Consider the following 22,236-nt stretch of genomic DNA (forward strand, 5'->3'; position numbering starts at 1 on the left):
CCAAGCTGTTACCTCCCCCCCCCCTCCCCCCACCCCACCTCTATTGGCTTAGGAGGGATGCGGGTAAGGAGAAGTGTATGGCGCTGCGTTGCCCTTCCCTACTTCGAAGGAACTCATGCCACCACTAACCCAGTGTCTGATGTCAGAAAACTACTCGGCACTTGGTCTAAGCGTTAAACAAAGCTTTAATCAACTGTTTTACAACATGGAGGTCTAGTTGTGTCCTTCACTAGTTCCTGTAAAAGAATGTCCTGAGCAAGCTGGGCCCATGCCCGAGTATTTATACTCTCCCTGGACAGCGCCACCCGCAGGCCACCCAGTATTATTACATAAGTCATTTCCACATGAATGACAAGGTTCATGTCAGTGTCCATCCAGATGGCAAGCCGACAGCAAAAGCTGACTGCGTGCTGAATCTCAGGCATCATGGGTGGCGCCTATACCATACCAGCAACAGTGCCACCAGGTTAGCCAGTTGCTAAGGTGCAGGTGGGCATATTCGGACGCTAACATGGATGGTCTTCAGGAAGTATCACAATGAATTATCATCCTTTTACAAGACAAAGTAGGCAGTTCAGGTTTTATTTCATTTAATTTAATCGCAACTGCCCTTCATGCTACAAAAGCAATATACTGCGGATGCTGGAAACCGGAAATAAAAACAGAAAATGCTGGAAATACTCAGCGGGTCAGGCAGCATCCGTGGAGAGAGAGAGAAACAGAGTCAACGTTTCAGGTCCATGACCCTTTGTCAGAACCAATCAGAACTAGACCTCGCAGGGCTTGATGCTGAAGCCCGGTGCCCGAATGGGAAGTGCTCCATTCCCCAGCGATAAAGTCCCTCACCTTGAGGGGATCTGACGAAGGGTCATCGACTTGAAACGTTAACTCTGTTTCTCTCTCCACAGATGCTGCCTGACCTGCTGAGTGTTTATAGCATTGTCTGTTTTTATTTGCCCTTCTTGCTGTTGGCTTTTCCCCCACCATGCCTCACGCCTCAAGACCATTCAACACTGGCACAGTGGGCCCTATACATGCATAGTATTACATAAATAGTATTTACTATACTTTGCTATACTTTACATGGTAGTTACAGCACAGCAACAGGGCATTCGGCCCAACTGGTCCGTGCCGGTGTTTATGCTCCACACGAGCCTCCTCCCACCCCCTGCTTCATCTCACCCCATCAGCATTTCCTTCTATCCCTTTCTACCTCATGTGCTTATCCAGCTTCCCCTGAAGTGCATCTATGCCAGTCGCCTCAGCTACTCCCTGTGGTAGCGAGATCCACATCCTCACCCACTCTGTTCTTTGAAATGTGACTTGGCATGCCCGTTACAACCTCACTGTTTAACAGTACAGTTACGAAGTTTCCAACCTCTGGCGCTTTACTCAGAGCAGTGTAAGGACAGGCGAGGCAGTAACACTCACCTGAAGGGTAGAATTCATTTACGGCCCAGTTGTCCACCTGAAGGCTTGCGTTGCCTCCATTCCTGGTAAAACGCACCAAATGATAATTCCCATCATTCACCACATTGCTGGACTCCTTGATGACGATGTCATCTGTTCCAACGTTGAAAACGACGCTAATCTTGCCTTGTTCCTGCAAAGCACAATGAGAATATTGTGTTAGTCTGGCTTGTCACCATTTCACTGATGCCCTTCGGTCACTGCTTTAGGGTTCCAATTTATGAAGAGACCAAACACTCAGCCTTCCCCCCCACCCCCCGCCAATGCACAACTCAGGTGACACACATTAGGGCGGGAGAGGGCGAGACAGATGTGAGAGTCCAGCCAACTAAACCACTGGACAGGCCTCTGCTGCTGACCAACCTTGAAAGCCAAGCTACATTGTCCTCTAACTCCACAGAGGACTTCACAACAGGCTCCTCAAGCTCAAAGGCAGCAGATGCTTTGCAAGAGCTTCACCTTCTGCCCACACAGCGGAAGGGTGTCAACAGAAGTCGGATTGGAAAACGTCTTCTATTCTTCTTTTCACCGATCCAGTTCCATCTAACATCACATCTCTTGCCTTCAATCATGTTAGCTATGAGGAAAGATTGGATAGGGTGGGGTTGTTTTCTTTGGAACAGAGGAGGCTGAGGGGAGACCTAATTGAGGTGTATAAAATTATGAGGGGCCTAGATAGAGTGGATAGAAAGGACCTATTTTCCTTAGAACATAAGAACATAAGAACATAAGAAATAGGAGCAGGAGTCGGCCATTTGGCCCCTCAAGCCTGCTTCACCATTTAATGAGATCATGGCTGATCTGATCTTGGGCTCAGCTCCATTTCCCTGCCCGCTCCCCATAACCCTTCACTCCCTTATTGTTCAAAAATCTGTCAATCTCCACCTTAAATATATTCAATGACCCAGCCTCCACAGCTCTCTGGGGAAGAGAATTCCAAAGATTCACGACCCTCTGAGAGAAGAAATTCCTCATCTCAGTTTTAAAAGTGTGCCCCCTTATTCTGAAACTATGCCCCCGGGTTCTAGATTCCCCCACGAGGGGAAACATCTTCTCTGCATCGACCTTGTCGTGCCCCCTCAGTATCTTATATGTTTCAATAAGATCACCTCACATTCTTCTAAACTCCAATGAGTATAGGTCCAACCTGCTCAACCTTAGCAGAGAGGTCAATAACCAGGGGGCATAGCTTTAAAGTAATTGGTTGGAGGTTGAGAGGGGAGTTGAGGAGAAATTTCTTCACCCAGAGGGTGGCGGGGGTTTGGAACTCACTGTCTGAAAGGGTGGTAGAGGCAGGAACTCTCATCGCATTTAAAAAGTACTTGGATATGCACTTGAAGTGCCGTAACCTACAGGGCTATGGACCAAGGACTGGAAAGTGGGATTAGGCTGGATAGCTCTTTGTCGGCCAGCACGGACAAGATGGGCCGAATGGCCGCCTTCTGTGCTGTAAATTTCTATATGTCTTTTACCAGCAGTGTAAGCTAAATTGAACCTAATTAATACAGTGTGAGTGTTTTCTAATAATTTTCTATCGTTAAACTGAACCTATTACAGATTCTTTTTGAGGTAAATTGCACAACAACAACAACAACAACATGCATTTATATAGCGCCTTTAACGTAGTAAAACATCCCAAGATGCTTCACAGGAGCGTTATAAAAAAAAAACACATTTGACACCGAGCCGTTTAGAAGACATTAGGACAGGTGACCAAAAGCTTGGCCGAAGAGGTAGGTTTTAAGGAGCGTCTTAAAGGAGGAGAGAGAAGCGGAGAGGCGGAGAGAGTTAGGGAGGGAATTCCAGAGCTTGGGGCCCAGGCAGCGGAAAGGCACGACCGCCAATGGTGGAACATTTAAAATCGGGGTTGTTCAGAAGGCCAGAATAGGCGGAGTGCAGAGGTCTAGGGGGATTATAGGGCTGGAGGAAACTTTACCATAAAAGATAGTTTTACACTCGTTGTTATGATCAAAATGCTCATGCTATACATCACCCCCCCTCCCCATGATCAGAAAAAATAAAAATGTCACTCGATTATTTAAACACATTCTCAGACATCCTGCTTATAAACTTGATCCCATTTCAGACTGATATAAGGGTCAAGAATAGGAGCGTTCACAAGAGGGGTCCCTCCCTCAGTAGCCTGCTACTGGCAGTGGCACTGAGGTCTGGAGAGAGTTGAATGAGAATCATGCACCAGAGGAAATCAGGCAAATTGGTGAAAGTCCAAATCAGGGTCAGTGGGAGAATGGGTATGAGGGCACGTGTACTGGCAGGGAGCCTCACTTAAAGGGAGTGCGGGCCAGAGGATCAGTGCTGCAACATCGGAGGCCCCCCATCTCCAAACTCATCCCTGCGGGGCACAAGGAGTGTTGAACTGACCTTACGAACAGAGGACCTGAATCAAATCTAAACCAGATCCTGTGCTGGCTCAGTTAGTAAGTGCCCTGACCAATGCAGAACTGTGCTTGGTAGACTCAGAGCAGAAAAGGTTAAGAGGAGATTTGATAAAGGCGTTTAAAATCATGAATGATTTTGATAGAGTAAATTAGGAGAGACTGTTTCCAGTGACAGATGGGTCGGTAACCAGAGCACACAGATTTACGGTGATGGCAAAGGGACCAGAGGCGAGATGAGGAAACAATTTTTTACACAGCACATTACGATGATCTTGAATGCACTGCCTGAAAGGGTGGTGGAAGCAGATTCAATAATAACATTCAGAAGGGAATTAGATAAAGACTTGAAGGGAAAAAATTGTCAGGGCTATGGGGAAAGAGCAGAGGAGTGGGGCTAATTGGATAGCTCTACCAAAGAGCCGGCACAGGCATGATGGGCCGAGTGACCTCCTTCTGTGCTGTATCGTTCTATGATTCTATATGACTCAAAGCGTGAAAGGGCTGCAGCCCTATGGGTCAGGATTCCTGCTCCCGGTCACCGATCTTCTGCTGTAAAATGGATATGTATGTATGGATGTGAGGGAATGGATTGGATTGAACCTGACTCTAACCGTCTGAATCATCTGCCAACGCGCCGCCTAGACGCGCACATGAAGACTGGCATCGGGGTGGGGGGCATCTGTGAAAGCATACCCCAACACGAGTCGCACCTCCAGGATAGGGTTGCCAACTCTGTGTGGGCTTATTGCTGGAGGGTTTCATCACATGACCTCCTACCTCGAACCATCCCTTGCGCCATTGGTCCACCCTCTGGGGGCGTTGCCTTGTCACGGCCAATTGGCAAGGGAACAGACTGGGGGTGGGGGGGGGGGCGGGTAATTTTAACCAAACGTGCCGGCCGGGAAACCATCGGCCTCAGGTGGAATGCCCGTTTTATACTCTGTCTAATATTACTCCCCGTTGAGTTCAATGGAGTGTAAAAGTGGGCGGGTTATAAAACCAGCGTTCCGCCCGATCCCGTCAGTTTTCCGACGGGTGGATTCGTTTAAAATTGCTCCCACGTTACTCGATTGGATTAATCTCGACTGTTAGTGAAAACAGCCTGTTTTTGGTTCCCCCATCTCCAATATTTTCAGGTAATAAATGAAATTGTTTAAAGATGAAAAAAAAAATCAATTTTCTCCCTGGGTTTTTTTTGCTGGCAGCGATGTCCTTAGAGATTAATCTTTCAATTCCTTGGACAATCCTGGAGGGTTGGCAACAGGAGGGAAGACGGGATGATTGGATTTCAGAACCCCAAAAAAACAAAGTGCAAAGCCCGAAACAACGCTGCTCCCGAGTGTAACGATCAATAACATGTCATTCTATAGTGGACACTAGGTGGAGCCGTAGAGCTGTGTAGAGCTGTATATAAGACTACACTACCCAGCTGTATGTAGATTAAGACTACATTACCCATGAGGCACTAGGCTACCCACAAGGCAGCAGTCAAGATGGAAGCCTCTACAGATATTGTACCTAGTCCACATGTGCTCAATAAAGTAACTTGCAAAAGCTAGCTGTGTTCATAATAAGAATGTCTATTTATTAATGAACATAAGACCGAGGGTAGCTGCTCCTGCACTAGCGGAACGCTCACCTAACCGCGCTGCGGGTGGAAGCAGCAGCTGAGAATGTTTAGGCAAATGGGTTTAAGCACAAACCCCGAGGTATCCTGACGTCACTGTTATCACAATCGGTAAATCCATAGTGAAGAATATAAGTGGAGAAAGGCACTTAGGTACTCATGGATTTTATAAATATGAAGACCATATGGTGCAAAAAGCTAATTCAGGAAAATAAATCGTCTACTTCAGCACATCAATGGGCAGGGCAAACAAAATCAATTTACTGCAGACCATTCCCAGACTTGGTAATGCTCTTTTTATCTAATAATTAGTGTCTATTCAGTGGCAAATCAGTTATTAGCACGGGATAATAAAGTTTGAAGTGGGACTATTGATTAGATACCCTCAATGCGGCGTTGTTGGGTTTATGTTTAGTTTGGAGGCGCTGTATTGGACCCAAGGCAGTCTGCGTCCATCACTCCATACCGGAAAATCTTCAAAAACAAAGGAATCCGGTGACAACTAAAAAGGAAATATACCGTCGAAAAATTTGGCTCCATTTCAAGGGAAGGTGAGCAGTGAGAGGCTGCTATGTCTAACAGTCTTGCAGTTACATAGAATCACATAGAACGTACATCACAGAAACAGGCCATTCGGCCCGACTGGTCCAAGCCAGTGTTTATGCTCCACATGAGCCTCCTCCCATTCCTTTTTATTTCACCCTATCAGCATAATCTTCTAAAGAAGGAAAGACTCGAATTTCTACTGCACTTTTCATGACCTCAGGACGTCCAAAAGCACTTTACAGCCAATGAAGTACTTTTGAAGTGTAGTCACTGTTGTCACGTAGGATATGGGGCAGCCAATCTGCTCACAGCAAGGTCCCATAAACGGCAATGTGATAATGACCAGATAATCTGTTTTAGTGATGTTGATTAAGGGATAAATATTGTCAAGGACACCAGGGTGATTGTCCCAGCTCTTCTTTGAATAGTGCTGTGGGATCTTTTACCACCACCTGAGAGGGGGCCGACAGGGCCTCGGTTTAATGCCTCATTCGAAAGACGGCACCTCAAACAGTGCAGCACTCCCTCCAAACTAAACATACAAGGTTCTGAGGGGGATTGGCAGGGAAGATGCTGAGAGGTTGTTTCCCCTGGCTGAAGTGTCTAGAACTAGGGGGCATAGTCTTAGGATAAGGGGTCGGCCATTTAAGACTGAGATGAGGAGGAATTTCTTCACTCAGAGGGTTGTGAATCTTTGGAATTCTCTGCCCCAGAGGGCTGTGGATGCTGAGTCTTTGAGGATATTCAAGGCTGAGCTCGATAGATTTTTGGACTCTAGGGGAACCAAGGGATCTGGAGATCGGGCAGGAAGGTAGAGTTGAGGTCGATGATCAACCATGATCTTATTGAATGGCGGAGCAGGCTCAAGGGGCTGTACAGCCTACTCCTGCTCCTATTTCTTATGTTCTTATGTTCAATTCAATAAATATATTCAAGAAGGAGATAGATATATTTCTTAAGGCTAAAGGGATCAAGGGATATGGGGAGAAAGCAGGGACAGGGTACTGAATTTGGATGATCAGCCATGATCTCATTGAATGGCGGAGCAGGTTCGAGGGGCCGAATGGCCTACTCCTGCTCCTATCTTCTATGTTTCTATGTTTCCTCCATACTGCACTGGGAGTGTCAGCCTAGATTATGTGCTTAAGTCTCTGGAGTGGGACTTGTACCCACAATCTTCTGACTGCTGCCAACTGAGCCACAGGTGACACCTTTTCATATTGACATCTATTCCTTTCTCCCTCGTGTACTTAAATACCCTTAAATACCATTGTTCATTATGGTAAAGGAGCTGAAGTTTTAAGGGACACAAGTGAAAAATTAAAAAGTTAGGGGTAAGAAGGACTATCAGCTGGGGCTTTTTCTCACAAAGCGAGGTGGACTTCCGAAATAAATGAACAAAGCAGAACAGGGAAGCGGGCGGGATAAATGAGTTCAGGAGGCCACTGGACACATGTATGGTGGGATATGGTGGGATTGAGGTCTGTTAAAAAGGGATAGAATAGTTGAATGAAAGGTCACCGAGCTGAAACATTGGCCCAGAAATTCGGGTCCCAACGCGTGAGTACGGACGGAGTACTCACGCGTGGACCCGATGGAAGTGCCGGAACCTTGCATGCACTACGCATGCGCGGGAAACTGGCACTTCCGATCCTCTGAACCAAGGGGTTCAGAGGTCGAACGCGTGCGCGCGGGAGTCTGCGCGTGCGTGTTGAACTTCCTTTTTTTTTCAGGTTTTAACGTGCGGGTAAGTCTGTACATTTTAGAAATGTAAAAAGCAGCCCTAAGGACTTCATTTTCAAAGGTAAGTGGTCAATTATTTAAAATTAAAACATTTTTTCCACAGGTTTTTTACTTTTAAATACTTTAAAGCAAGGTAAGTTTATTTTTAGCCCTGTTTTTTAATAAAAATTATTTTTTTCAAAAATTTTAATTTTTGTTTAAAATAATTATTTAATGTCATTTATAGTTTATTTACAAAGTGTGATTTTTTTTTAAATTTATTTGAAGGTAAAGTACAGTTTTACAGCCTCAGCATTTATACGTTTTGACAGGTCTATCTGTCAAGACTTATGAATGGAGCATTCCCTGCTCCGATTGGCTGCCTGTTGCTCACGTGATCCCAGGGGAAGCATCGCGCTTACTACGCCCCTGGGACACGCCAGCATAGCGCGCCGGCCTCTGGGACAGGCCTCGGAGAGGAATTCCACGCAGGCCAAGAGGTCAACTGCCGGCACGCTAGGTAAGTGTAGGTCGGGGGCTTGCACCCGCGGGAAGCCCCCGACCCGAATTTCTGGGCCATTAACTCTCGTTACTCTCTCCACAGATGCTGCCTGACCTGCTGAATGTCTTCCAGCATGTTCTCTTTTTTATTGATGATAAAATTGTTGGGGCTACTGGATATTTTCTACTTCCGAAAAACTCTCTTAGATTTTAGTTGGTTAAACTTCAAAAATTACATTTTATTTGAACCTTTTTCTAGTATAATCCAATCTATTATTTTCTTTTACCTTCCCAGCCCTCTACCCAGGCTCGTTAAAGGTTGAATATCGCTCACATTTTCTCCTCAGCCTCCTTGCTCCCATCATCCATTTTGGAACCCGGCAGCAGCTTTGACAAAAAAAATTGCCATTCGATTGGACCGTAGGAGCGGGAGGAGACCATTCAGCCCCTCGAGCCTGTTCCACCATTCAATGAGATCACAGCTGATCCATATCTTAACTCCATCGACCTGCCTTGGGTCCCTAACCCTTAACGACCTTGCCTAACAAAAACCCTACAAATCTCAGCTTTGAACGTTTTAATTGACCCCCCTGCCCCCCTACCCAGCCTTAACAGCATTTTGGGGGAGAGAGTTCCAGATTTCCACTAACCTTTGTGTGAAAAAGTGCTTTCTGACATCTCCCCTCCTGAACGGCCTGGCTCTGATCTTAAGGTGAGGCCCCCCCCTTGCTCCAAAGAACAATAGCGGTAGTTTTTTTCCAGCCAATCTGATGGCACAGAATGCAGGACTCGCGGTCAGGTCACATGTTGCCCCGCGGAACGGAGTGACGATCCCTGCAGTGTTGGCCAGTTTGAAGACCAGGACCTCAAACCCGGCACTAAGCTCATGGTCTACAGAGCAGCAGTGATACCTGCCCTGCTGTATGCCTCAGAGACATGGACCATGTACAGCTGGCACCTCAAAGCACTGGAGAGGTACCACCAATGCTGCCTCCACAAGATCCTGCAAATCCATTGGCAGGATAGGCGCACCAACATCAGTGTGCTTGCTCAGGCCAACATCCCCATCATTGAAGCTTTGACCACACTCAATCAGCTCCGATGGATGGGTCACATCGCCCGCATGCCCGATACGAGACTCCCAAAACAAGCGCTCTACTCGGCGCTCCGGCATGGCAAGAGAGCCCCAGGTGGGCAGGGGAAATGCTTCAAGGACACCCTCAAAGCCTCCTTGAAAAAGTGCAACATCCCCACCGACACCTGGGAATCCCTGGCCCAAGACCGCTCAAAGTGGAGGAGAAGCATCCAGGAAGGCGCCGAACACCTCGAGTCTCTTCGCCGGGAGCAAGCGGAAGCCAAGCGCAGGCAGCGCAAGGCGCGCACGTCAACCCAAGCACCCCACCCACCCGCCCCTTCAACCACCGTCTACCCCACCTGTGACAGAGACTGTAGGTCCTGCATTGGACTCATCAGTCACCTGCGAACTCATTTTTAATGTGGAAGCAAGTCATCCTGGGTTCCGAGGGACTGCCTAAGAGAGAAGAGAGAGTGTTGGCCAGTCCATGGCCCCTCGGGTAAATGGTACCCCGGATTGGGACGATTTGGTCTGTGAAGCTACTTGCGGTGATACACTCTTCTGCTGCGAATTTTGTTGGCCCCAAAACGTTTTGTCAATTGCTGCTTTCCAGACGGCGGCCTCCACGGGTGGGCAAGTCGCAAATCAGAACAGCAAGATCCGAGAGCTTCGGCATCTTGAGAAATAAGAAAATGAACAGGAACCCTAGCTCCATGAACAGCAGGGAATGGTAGCACAGTGGCCATGTTACTGGACTAGTAATCGAGAAAGCCTAATGATCCGGAGACATGAATTCTAAATCCCACCACGGCAGCTGGAGAATTTAAATCCAGTTAATGAAATAAATCGAATAAAGAAGCTAGCATCGGTAATGGTGACCGTGTAACTAGCGGATTGTTGTGAAAACCCATCTGGTTCACTAATGCCCTTTAGGGAAGGAGATCCATCGTCCTTATCCTATATGTGACTCCAGACCCACAGCAATGTGCTTGACTCTTAACAGCCCCTCTGGAATGGCCTAGCAAGTTAGGGATGGGCAATAAATCCTGGCTTTGCCGGTGGTGCCCACATCCCGTGAATGAAACAAAAATACGAAAGCTTAGATGCCGCCCCCATGTGCTAAAGGCTGCAATTTTGTTCTCGCATTGGCAAAAAAACCAGAGGGGGGAGGAGATGAGGAGAATTTTTTTTTTTTACACAGCGAGTTGTTACGCTCTGGAACGCGCTGCCTGAAAGGGCGGTGGAAGCAGATTCAATAGTAACTTTCGAAAGGGAATCGGATAAATACTTTTGAAAAGGAAATACTTGCAGGGCAAAAGGGGGAAAGAGCAGGGCGGGCGGGGGGGTGGGAGTGGGGACTAAATTGGACGGCTCTTGCAGAGAGCCGGCACCGACACGATGGGCCGAATGGCCTCCTTCTGTGCTATAGGGCCAGAAATTCAGGTCCCCACGGGTGAGTACGCGCTGGGTACTCACGTGTAGGCCCTACGAAAGTGGCGGTTTCGTGCATGCACTGCGCATGCGCTGGAAACCGGAACTTCCGTTCCCTTGAAGGAAGGGGTTCACAGGTCGAACGCGTGCGCCGGAGAGGCAGCGCGTTCGCCTGGAACTTCCGTTTTTTTTGCTGGTTTTTCCGGGAGGGTAAGTCTCCAGGAGTTACGCTTTTAAAAAGCAGTCGCAAGGCCTGCTTTTAACAAGGTAAGTGGTGAATTAAGTAAAATAAAAACATTTTTTCCACAGGTTTATTATTTTTAAATACTTTAAAGAAAGGTAAGTTTATTTTTAGCCCCATTAGAAACTGTAATTAATTTTTTCAAAAATTTAAATTATTGTTTAAAATAGTTATTTTATGTAATTTATAGTTATTTTTAAAATGTGATTTAAAAAAAAAATTATTTGAAGTTTTAGTTATGTTTTGGCGCTGAATTGTATTCATAGATTTGACAGGTCTTCCTGTCAAATCTATGAATACAGATTCCCTGCTACCATTGGCTCTCCATGGCCCATGTGATCCCAGGGGACGCTTCGAACTAACTGCGCCCCTGGGATATGCAAGCACTGCACACCGGCAGTTGAAGGAGGCCCAGGATCGGAATACCACGCGGGCCCACAGCACAACGGCCGGCGCGCTAGGTAAGTGCAGGTCGGAGGCTTGCACCCGCGGGAAGCCTCCGACCCGAATTTCTGGGCCATTATATTCCACTGCTGCCTTTCTGTTTAAGGGTGTCACATAGCACTGGACAAACAGTATTCCCGATTTCACAACACGGGACTTAAGGGGATGTTGGGGAGCTGGGTTACGTTGGACCTATAGCTTAGTAACCTGCAATAGTAACATGTTAATTAAAAAGGACAAAGAGCAGAAATAATTGAGTGCCTTGTAGATAGGTACCTCCGAACCTGTCGCTGATTTTAAGAATGCATTTCCAGACAGGAGGGAAGAGCAGGACCGAATGAGTTAAAAAGAAAAACCCTTTTTGTTCAGTACTTTGCTTGTTTCTAACAGTGCAGCCAGTCTGTTGCCAATTGTAAATTCATCCTCTTTGACAATCTATAGGTTACACTCCTAAGCCAATCAGCCCAAGCTTGCGTTCTAAGCAGAAAGGTACTCTTGTTTTTATTTCCAACACGCAGGTTCTGGCACCCCCTCCCAGGGGTAATCTCTTAACTTTTCCTCCTTATCTTTGTTCTCTCAGCTGTTACATTCTTTGGCCGCTGCAATTTCTTCGCCAACTTGGCCTGAATCTGAGACAGCGCCGCATAAATTACAATAAGTTAAAAAGCCTTAATGTGGCGTGTTTCCCTGTTCTCAAGCATTTCCGAAAAAGAATGGCTGTTATCAGCACCGAGGATGTAAGAAAGAAAAAAAAGAATTACATTTCTATAGCGCCTTTCACGACCACCGGACGTCTCAAAGCGCTTTACAGCCAATGAAATATTTTTGAAGTGGAGTCACTGTTGTAATGTGGGAAATGCAGCAGCCAATTTGCACACAGCAAGGTCCCACAAACAGCAATGTGATAATGACCAGATAATCCAATTTCTTTTTGTTATGTTGGTTGAGGGATAAATATTGGCCAGGACTCCGGGGATAACTCCCCTGCTCTTCTTCGAAATAGTGCCCGTGGGATCTTTTATGTCCACCTGAGAAAGCAGACGGGGCCTCGGTTTAACATTTCATCCGAAAGACAGCACCTCCAACAGCGCAGCGCTCCCTCAGTACTGCACTGGAGTGCCAGCCTAGCTTTATGTGCTCAGGTTTCTGGAGTGGGACTTGAACCCATAACCTTCTGACTCAGAAACAAGTGTGTTACCAACTGAGCCACAGCTGACACTACGAGCTAGATTTTACCAGCCCTGAGGAGGCAGGTTTGGGGGCAGAACTGCTGGGAAAGTCAAAAAGAATGGGAGCGGGCCCCGAACCCGCTTCCATACATTCTTCCCGGGAGTCGAGGCACGATTTGCGCAGGGACCCGACTCCTAGTGGCAGGAAGAGGATTATAGCCACTTAACTGCCTGTTAACAGGTATTTAACAGGCAATTAAGAGGCTTTTCCCAATTCTTCGACTGCTGCTGTGGGCTTCTCGACATCGGGAAACCCCGCCAGGGTAAGTGAGGCGTACTGTGGGTCTGTTGTTATGTTGGTGTTTGGATGACAGCTGCAGAAGTGGTGTGACAATGGTTAGTATCAGAGGTAAGGAAATGTTATGAAAGTAATTTTTAATGCGGTTAGATGTTTCTGCAGGTGACAAGCTGTGAAGTGTTTGTGTAGCCTCATCTCATCGGGAGAAGTGACAGATGGCTTCTGCAATCTCAGCTAAGGGGAGAGTAATTGGAGAGCCTGGGTGAAAGGGCTCACCTGTGTACAGTGATTGTCAGTATTTGACAGCACCTCAATGATGTCAAACACTGACAAATCATCTGTCAAACAAGTGTGGTGCATATGCCTTTAAGAAAACCGGCAGATGAAGCGTCATCAACTGATGGCATTGGACACCGACTTTCCCTTAATTGGCCGGCAAGCCCGCAGGGCGGGCTTAACAAGGCCAATCACAGCAAAATAGCGTCTGTTCGTCGGACGTCGCCAGGGGCGGGACTAGGACCCGGAAGGCAGCAGTCCCGCCCCCAACGCGTCTCGGTAAGTAAAATCCAGCTCTACGTATCTCTGCAAAGGATGGCCGACACGGTTAACGTCGGCAAAAGATAATCAGCCAGAAGAAGGGTGCGACGCACTACGCAGCCAAGTAAAATACATTCCCTCGCTTGTCAGAGCACCACGGGCTCAAGGTATGGTGACTCTGTCTATGGATCAGTGGTGGAGTGGACCTTCAGTCTGCTTGAGGGTACAGCCCCACCACCCTCCCCACGCTCCCCCACAACTCTTGCCCCAAATTACAGGGATCGGGTCATTTGAAATGTGCAGGAAGGCGCATTGCAATAATGAGGCGCCCTCTCCGAACCGCCAGCCTGACCGGCTGAACTGCAATGGGTCTCTCCAACGGCAGAGAGTAGGTCTAGAAAAAGCCCAATGAAAAAGAGTGGTGAATCTTTGGAATTCTCTACCCCCGAGGGCTGTGGAGGCTCGGTCGTTGAGTATATTCAAGACAGAGTTCAACAGATGTTTGGATTTTAGGCTAATCGAGGGATACGGGGATCGTGCGGGGAAGTGGAGCTGAGGTAAAAGATCAGCCATTGAATGGCGGAGCAGGCTCGAAGGGCCAAATGGCCGACTCCTGCTCTTATTTCTTATGTCCTAAAATCTTCTTCTTCCTCCAATGGAGCAAATGGGCCTCGTTGAAGATGATGGATCCCCTTCCGGAGTTGGTCAATGTTTCGGGGCTGTGTAAGGTGCTCAGCTGGTGACACATTCCTGCGAGGCTTAATAAGGACAGAATGGGGAATTCCTGGACCTCCCCCCTGAATACTTCCCTATGTGATGGGGGTGGGGGGTAGGTAGTGGGTGGGGAAGCTCCGTATCCGGGCTCCCTATTGGAAAATTACTCTCTGTGAAATACGGGTTGGAATCCGGATGGAACCCTGGAGTGCTACCCCATTTTCCAAACTCCCATCCGGAGATCTTCCCGGATTCCATCTTGACCCTGATCATAATTTCAGGGAAGCAAACCTGCGACCTCCACCACCCAGAAGGATAAGGTCAGCAGGCGCATGGGAACACCACCACCTCCAAGTTCCCTCCAAGTCACACACCATCCTGACTTGGAAATATATCACCGTTCCTTCATCATCGCTGGGTCAAAATCCTGGAACTCCCTCCCTAACAGCACTGTGGGAGTACCTTCACCACACGGACTGCAGCGGTTCAAGAAGAAGGCTCACCACCACCTTCTCAAGGGTAATTAGGGATGGGCAATAAATGCTGGCCTTGCCAGCGACGCCCACATCCCAGATCAAGTTTTAAAAAAAGTCTAATTGCTGTTAAGTAAACTCTGCAGCGACGCCCACATCCCAGATCAAGTTTTTTAAAAAGTCTAATTGCTGTTAAGTAAACTCTGGGTGAACCCTAAGTTGAATTACTCTGCAGGCTGTAAGTACAACCTTAGCTTTTTTTCTCTTTTTAATGTTTGGTTGCCAGGTTCACTCAAAGGTTACAGATATTCCGCCTCCTCTGACAAATGACTACCTTTGTTTCTTAATATTTTGTTTGAAGGATGACGCTGAAATTTGGGTGTAACACTTGAAGTGTGACAACAACAACTTCTATTTATACAGCGCCTTTAACCTGGAACAACGTCCCAAGGCACTTCACAGGAGCGTTATCAAACCAACATTTGACACCGAGCCACTTGAGGAGATATCAGGACAGGTGACCAAAAGCTTGGTCAAAGAGAGAGGTTTTAAGGAGCGTCTTAAAGGAGGAGAGAGAGGTGGAGAGGTTTAGGGAGGGAATTTCACAGCTTAGGGTCTAGACGGTTGAAGAAACGGCCCATCGTAGGATTAGCTCAGGGTCTAGACGGTTGAAGAAATGGCCCTGACAGGAAGATATTACAAAGTAGTTGCAGCATAGAAACAGGCCATTTGGCCCAACAGGCCCAAGCTGGTGTTTATACTCCGTCCAAGCATGTCCCATCTCTTCCTTTCTCTCCTGTTGGCGCTGACTCGTGACACATTGTGGGTTCAGGGTGCCATGCACTCTTAGATACCTCAATCTAGCGGCCACTCTTCCTGTGTGATTGTCGTAAATCTAAACATGCTCCTCGACCTTGGAGCGCGTCACAGGTGAGCCTAGTCTTATCCTTGCCGCTTGTTGACAGACCTACACCTTTTAGCGGTTGTCACTGGGTAGTGATCAGGAGTGGGAACTCTGGCTTGGAGTTCTCTCTCTCACTAGGCCGAGGTCCTGAAGGACGGGTAGCACTCCTCCTGCCATCCCGCTACCTCAGCAGGGTGTGTGTAGTTCAGTCACACACGAGGCAGCATAATTACCACTGGGGCAGCCAATGTTTTTAAGTCCATCCTTTATGCTGTTAGAGGTGAAGCAGTAAACATTTTCAGAGTGCTTTTTGCGAAAGTGTCAGTCGTGGCTCAGTGGGTAGCACTCTTATCTCTGAGTCAGAAGGTCGTGAGTTCAAGTCTGATCTCCAGGGGACTTAAATACAAAAGTCCAGGCTGACACTCCCAGTGAGGGAAGGCTGAGGGATGACCTGATAGAGGGTTTTAAAATTATGAAAAGGTAGATGTCAGAAGATGCTTCTACTTGTGAGGGAGCCCAAAACTAGGGGCCATAAACATAGAAACATAGAAGATAGGAGGAGTAGGCCATTCGGCCCTTCGATCCTGCTCCGCCATTCAATGAGATCATGGCTGATCATCCAAATTCAGCACCCTGTCCCTGCCTTCTCCCCATATCCCTTGATCCCTTTAGCCTTAAGAAATATACCCAACTCTTTCTTGAATATATTTAATGAACTGGCCTCCACCGCCCTCTGTGGCAGAGAATTCCACAGGTTCACCACTCTCTGGGTGAAGAAATTCCTCCTCATTTCAGTCCCAAATGGCTTACCCCTTATCCTTAGACTATGACCCCTGGTTCTGGACTCCCCGGCCATCTAGTCTGTCCAGGCCTGACAGAATTTTATAGGTTTCGATGAGATCCCCTCTCAATCTTCTAAACTCCAGTGAGTATAAGCCCAATCGACACAATCTCTCCTCATACGTCATTCCTGCCATCCCAGGTATCAGCCTGGTGAATCTTCGCTGCACTCCCTCCATGGCAAGAACGTCCTTCCTCAGGTAAGGCGACCAAAACTGCACACAATATTCAAGGTGCTGTCTCACCAAGGCCCTGTACAACTGTAGCAAGACATCCTTGTTCCTGTACTCGAACCCTCTTGCTAAAAAGGTCAACATACCATTTGCCTTCTTAACCGCCTGCTGCACCTGCATGCTTACCTTCAGCGACTGGTGCACAAGAACACCCAGGTCTCTTTGCATTTCCCCTTCTCCCAATCTATTGCCATTCAAATAATACTCTGCCTTCCTGTTTTTGCCACCAAAGTGGATAACCTCACATTTATTCACATTATAGTGCATTTGCCATGTTTCTGCCCAATCACCCAACCTGTCCAAATCGTACTGGAGTTTCACGACATCCTCCTCACAGCATACCCTCCCACCCAGCTTTGTGTCGTCTGCAAATTTGGAGATATTACATCCAATTCCCTCGTCCAGATCATTAATATATATTGTGAACAGCTGGGGTCCTAGGACCGATTCTTGCGGTACCCCACTAGTCACTGCCTGCCACTCGGAAAACGACCCGTTTATTCCAACTCTTTGCTTTCTGTCCGCCAACCAGTTCTCTATCCAAGTCAATACCTTGCCCCCAATCCCATGTGCCTTAATTTTGCACGCTAATCTCTTATGCAGGACCTTATCGAAAGCCTTCTGAAAGTCCAAATACACCACATCCACTGGTTCTCCCTTATCTATTTTACCAGTTACATCCTCAAAAAATTCCAGTAGATTAGTCAAGCATGATTTACCTTTTGTAAATCCATGTTGACTTTGTCCGATCCTGTCACTGCTTTCCAAGTGCTCTGCTGTTACATCTTTTATAATGGACTCTAGCATTTTCCCCACTACCGATGTCAGGCTTACCGGTCTATAATTCCCCGCTTTTTCTCTACCACCCTTTTTGAATAGTGGGGTAACATTAGCTACCCTCCAATCCATGGGAACTGTTCCAGAGTCTATCGAGTTCTGGAAGATGACCAGCAATGCATCTACTATCTCTAGGGCCACTTCCTTAAGTATCCTGGGATGTAGATTATCAGGCCCTGGAGATTTATCGGCCTTCAGTCCCATCAATTTTCCTAACACCATTTCCCTACAAATACTGATTTCTTTCAGTTCCACCCTTTCATCAGACCCTATGTTCCCCGGCATCTCTGGGAGGTTATTTGTGTCCTCCTTTGTGAAGACAGAACCAAAATATGTATTTAGTTGGTCTGCCATTTCTTTGTTCTCCATTATAAATTCCCCTGATTCTGACTGCAAGGGACCTACGCTTGACTTCACCAATCTTTTTCTCTTCACATATCTATAAAAGCTTTTACAGTCAGTTTTTATGTTCCCTGAAAGCTTACTCTCATATTCTATTTTCCCTTTCTTAATTAATCCCTTTGTCCTCCTTTGTTGAATCCTAAACTGCTCCCAATCCTCAGGATTATTGCTTTTTCTGGCCAATTTATATGTCCTCTCCTTGGATCTTATGCTATCCCTAATTTCCCTTGTTAGCCACGGTTGAGTCACCTTTTTGGTTTTATTTTTATGCCAAACTGGGATGAACAAATTCTGTAGCTCATCCATTCGGTCTTTGAATGTTTGCCATTGCCTATCCACCGTCAACCCTTTGAGTGCCATTCCCCAATCAATCCTACCCAACTCGCTCCTCAGACCATCGTAGTTTCCTTTATTTAAATTGAGGACCCTAGTCTCTGAGTCAACTACTTCATTCTCCATCTTAATGAAGAATTCGATCATATTATGATCGCTCTGACCCAAGGGGCCTCGTACAACAAGATTGCTAATTAATCCTTTCTCGTTACATAATACCCAGTCTAAGGTGGCCTGATCTCTGGTTGCTTCCTCGACATATTGGTCCAGGAAACCATCCCGTAAACACTCCAGGAATTCCTCCTCCACAGTATTGTTACTAATTTGGTTGGCCCAATCTATATGAGATAGTCACTAATAAATCCAATAAAGAATTCAGGAGGAACTTCTTTACCCAGAGAGTGGCTAGAATGTGGAACTTGCTGCTACAAGGAGTGGTTGAGGTGAATAGCATAGATTCATTTAAGATAGGCACATGAGGGAATAGAAGAATGTGTTGATAGGGTGAGATGAAGAAGGGTGGGAGGAGGCTCGGGTGGAGCATAAACACTGGCACGGACCAGTTCTGTGCTGCACAATCACTGACCTGATTTACAGATGCAAATTATACATATTCCGACATTGGAGGATACGCAGCTGTGACCTGCTGGACGTTTCAACGTTTCCCCCGGTTGGTAATGTGGCAATGGAACGAAAATCAAACGAGGTCAATAGTGGGGGGAGTGGGGTGGGGCATACGTCTCTGCCACATTACAGCCCAGGTGATCAAGTTGAAAACTATCCCTCCACACCTCCCTGGGTCTAAAAGGGTTAGATTATGCAGATAGGTTGCACAGCCTAGGTATGTATTGTGGTGTATGTGCCTTTAAGAGCAATTGTGGTGTATGTGCCTTTAAGAGCCCCAGGTGTGCGTAATGCCGGTAATTGCCACTTGGGCTATATAAGCCTGTGTATTGTGTATATCCTTTAGAACCCCCCCCAGACTTGCTTAGTAAATACCTATGAACCAACTCCTGTCTTCAGTGTCTTTATCTACACACGGACACTACATGTATTGCATTGAGTATAGATGATTTTGGGTTGATCTAATTGAGGTGTTTAAGATGATTGAAGGATTTGAGAAGGTAGATAGAGTGAAACTATTTCCTCTGGTGCGGGGGGTGGGTGGTGGGTCCAGAACAAGGGGGCATAACCTTAAAATCAGAGCCAGGCCATTCAGGGGTGATGTCAGGAAGCACTTCTTCACACAAAGGGTAGTGGAAATCTGGAACCCTCTCCCCCAAAAAGCTGTTGAGGCTGGAGGGGGGGGTCAATTGAAAATTCAAAACTGAGCTTGATAGATGTTTGTTAGGTAAGGGTATTTACGGGATACAGAACCAAGGCGGCTGGATGGGGTTAAGATACAGGTCAGCCATGAGCTAACTGAAAGCTCGAGGGGACCTCCTCCTGTTTCTACGCTCCCGATAGTTGTCGCGCTGAGGAAGCGGACCGAATAACAAGACAAGTGGTGAAATCACGGGCGTGTTGCAATCCGTCGTAGGATTAGCATAGGGTCTAGACGGTTGAAGAAACGGACCTGACAGGAAGATATTACAAAGTAGTTACAGCATAGAAACAGGCCATTTTGGCCCAACAGGTCTGTCATAAACCTCATCATCGAGAAACTACCTATGAAATAAAACTGGACGGCCAGCTGGTGGTGCCATCCAAGGAGTATAAATGCTCGGGCGTTGGCCCCAGTTTTCCAGGGACATTTTGTAAAGACAAGGAACTAGTGAAGTACAACTAGACTTCCATGTTCTGAAACAAGTTGATTAAAGCCTTGCTTTATGCTCAAACCAAGTGTGTAGTGAGTTTTATTATGTTAAGCTCCATGCTGGTGTTTATACTTCGTCCAAGCATATCCTATCTCTTCCTTTCTCTCCTGTTGGCGCTGACTCATGACACGTTGTGGGTTCAGGGTGCCATGCACTCTTAGATACCTCAATCTAGCGGCCACTCTTCCTGTGTGATTGTCGTAAATCTAAACGTGCCCCGCAGCATGCTTCTGTTTTTAGTGCAGATGTAGCCGTAAATAAATGAACACAAGGCATGAATTTTTCACAGGTGTTTAAATAAAAAGTAGAGATTAGGAGCGCACTTCAGATTTAAGTGACGGCGCTTATAACGACTTTAAAGAAGACACCTCAAAGCAGGAAATTAAAACACCGCTAGTTGCCCCGGCGGCGACCCAGTTGTTCCGTTTATCTGCTCGTTGGTGGCAGGGTGGTTGACGGGGCAACGGGTGTCGTGTCTGTAATGTGCGAATGACAAGGAAATTGCTCTGGGGGTCGGGGGATGTGAATACTCCGGCCCGGATAAGGAGGCAGAATAGCTTTGTGAAGGTCAGTGGAATTGAAATATTTTGCTAGGACTATGGGGGAAAGAGCAGGAGCGCGGGGCTAATTTGGACGGCTCTTTTAAAAGAGGCATCACGGGCACGATGGGCCGAATGGCTTCCCTCTGTGCTGACATAAACATAGAAGATAGGAGCAGGAGTAGGCCATTCGGCCCCTCGAGCCTGCTCCACCATTTAATGAGATCATGGCTGATCATCCAAACTCAGTACCCTGTCCCTGCCTTCTCCCCATATCCCTTGATCCCTTTAGCCTTAAGAAATATATCTAACTCCTTCTTGAATATATTTAATGAATTGGCCTCAACGGCCTTCTGTGATAGAGAATTCCACAGGTTCACCACTCTCTGGGTGAAGAAATTCCTCCTCATATCTGTTCTAAATGGCTTACCCCTTATCCTTAGACTGTGACCCCCTGGTTCTGGACTCCCCGCCATTGGGAACATCCTTCCTGCATCTAGTCTGTCTAGTCCTGTTAGAATTTTATAAGTTTCAATGAGATCCCCTCTCATTCTTCTAAACTCCAGCGAGTATAAGCCCAATCGACCCAATCTCTCCTCATACGTCATTCCTGCCATCCTGCTGTGTGATCCTGTGATGTGCTGGTAAAAGAGTGGAGCCTGTGATCTTGGAGAATAGACTTTGTCCACAGTCCCGTCTTCATGATCTCGAGGGCTTAGCTAAAGACAGCATTAGCCTAACTTCAGGAGAAAGAACGAGCTTGCATTTTTACGGCGCCTTTCATTGCTTCCCAAAGCGCCTTGCAGCCAGTGAAGTACTTTTTGAAGCGTAGTCACTGTTGTAATGTAGGAAACGCGGCAGCCAATTTGCGCACAGCAAGCTCCCACAAACAGCAAACGTGATAATGACCAGATGATCTGTTTTTAATGATGTTGATTGAGGGATAAATATTGACCAGGAAACCAGGAAGAATCCCACTTCTCTTCATCGAAAAATGCTATGGGATCTTTTGCATCCACCTGAGAGAGCAGATGGGGCTTCGATTTAACATCTTATCCAAAAGACGGCACCTCCGACAGTGCAGCGCTCCTGCATTATTGCTCTTAAGTGCCAACCTGGATTATGTGCTCAAGTCTCTGGAGTGGGACTTGAACCCATGATCGTCTGTTTCAGTGTGTGAGGGGGCTGCCCACTGAGCAATGGCTGATATGGTATACAGAGCGGTGCTCATGTCACTGCCACCTCTCTTTCACCCCTGCCTGGTTGCGCCATGTGTTGCTAAGCTTCCATTCCTGGCCTGCCTCTTATCCAATTATTCTTGCACCCCAGAAAAGAGGGCGAGGGAGTGCGACTGGGTGGCAAGGTTATCCCGGTTTCCATACAGCAAGTGTTAAACCATTTAATAGAACTCACCATTCTATGGTTCCACTTCTCTTGCTGTAGGGTAGTGGCTGACCTGTACAGGGCCGGCCACGGCTCGGTGGGTAGTGCTCTTGCCTCTGAGGCAGAAGGTTGTGGGTTCAAGTCCCACTCCAGAGACTGTGAGCACCAAATCTCAGCTTGCACTTCTTGCAGAGGCGCCATCTGTCAGATGAGATGTTAAACCGAGGCCCCGTCTACTCTCAGCTGGACATCAAAGACCACACTAATCTGAAGAAGAGCAGGGGAGTTCTCCCCGGTGTCC

At 47.2% G+C, this 22,236-nt stretch overlaps 1 protein-coding gene across 2 annotated transcripts in view; it reads right to left on the bottom strand.

Moving 5' to 3' along the window:
• Positions 1-22,236, bottom strand: part of nrxn3a (neurexin 3a) — a 2,455,668-nt gene that overhangs the window by 313,325 nt on the left and 2,120,107 nt on the right. For both annotated transcript variants that reach the window (XM_086002654.1, XM_086002656.1), the window contains one exon: positions 1,432-1,603. In XM_086002654.1, coding sequence (XP_085858780.1) covers positions 1,432-1,603 — 172 coding nt within the window. The remainder of the gene's footprint in view (positions 1-1,431; positions 1,604-22,236) is intronic.

This window comes from Somniosus microcephalus, chromosome 12 (assembly GCF_052327205.1).
Source record: "Somniosus microcephalus isolate GS21.2 chromosome 12, FLI_Smic_1.0, whole genome shotgun sequence".
Taxonomy (NCBI): Eukaryota; Metazoa; Chordata; class Chondrichthyes; order Squaliformes; family Somniosidae; genus Somniosus; species Somniosus microcephalus.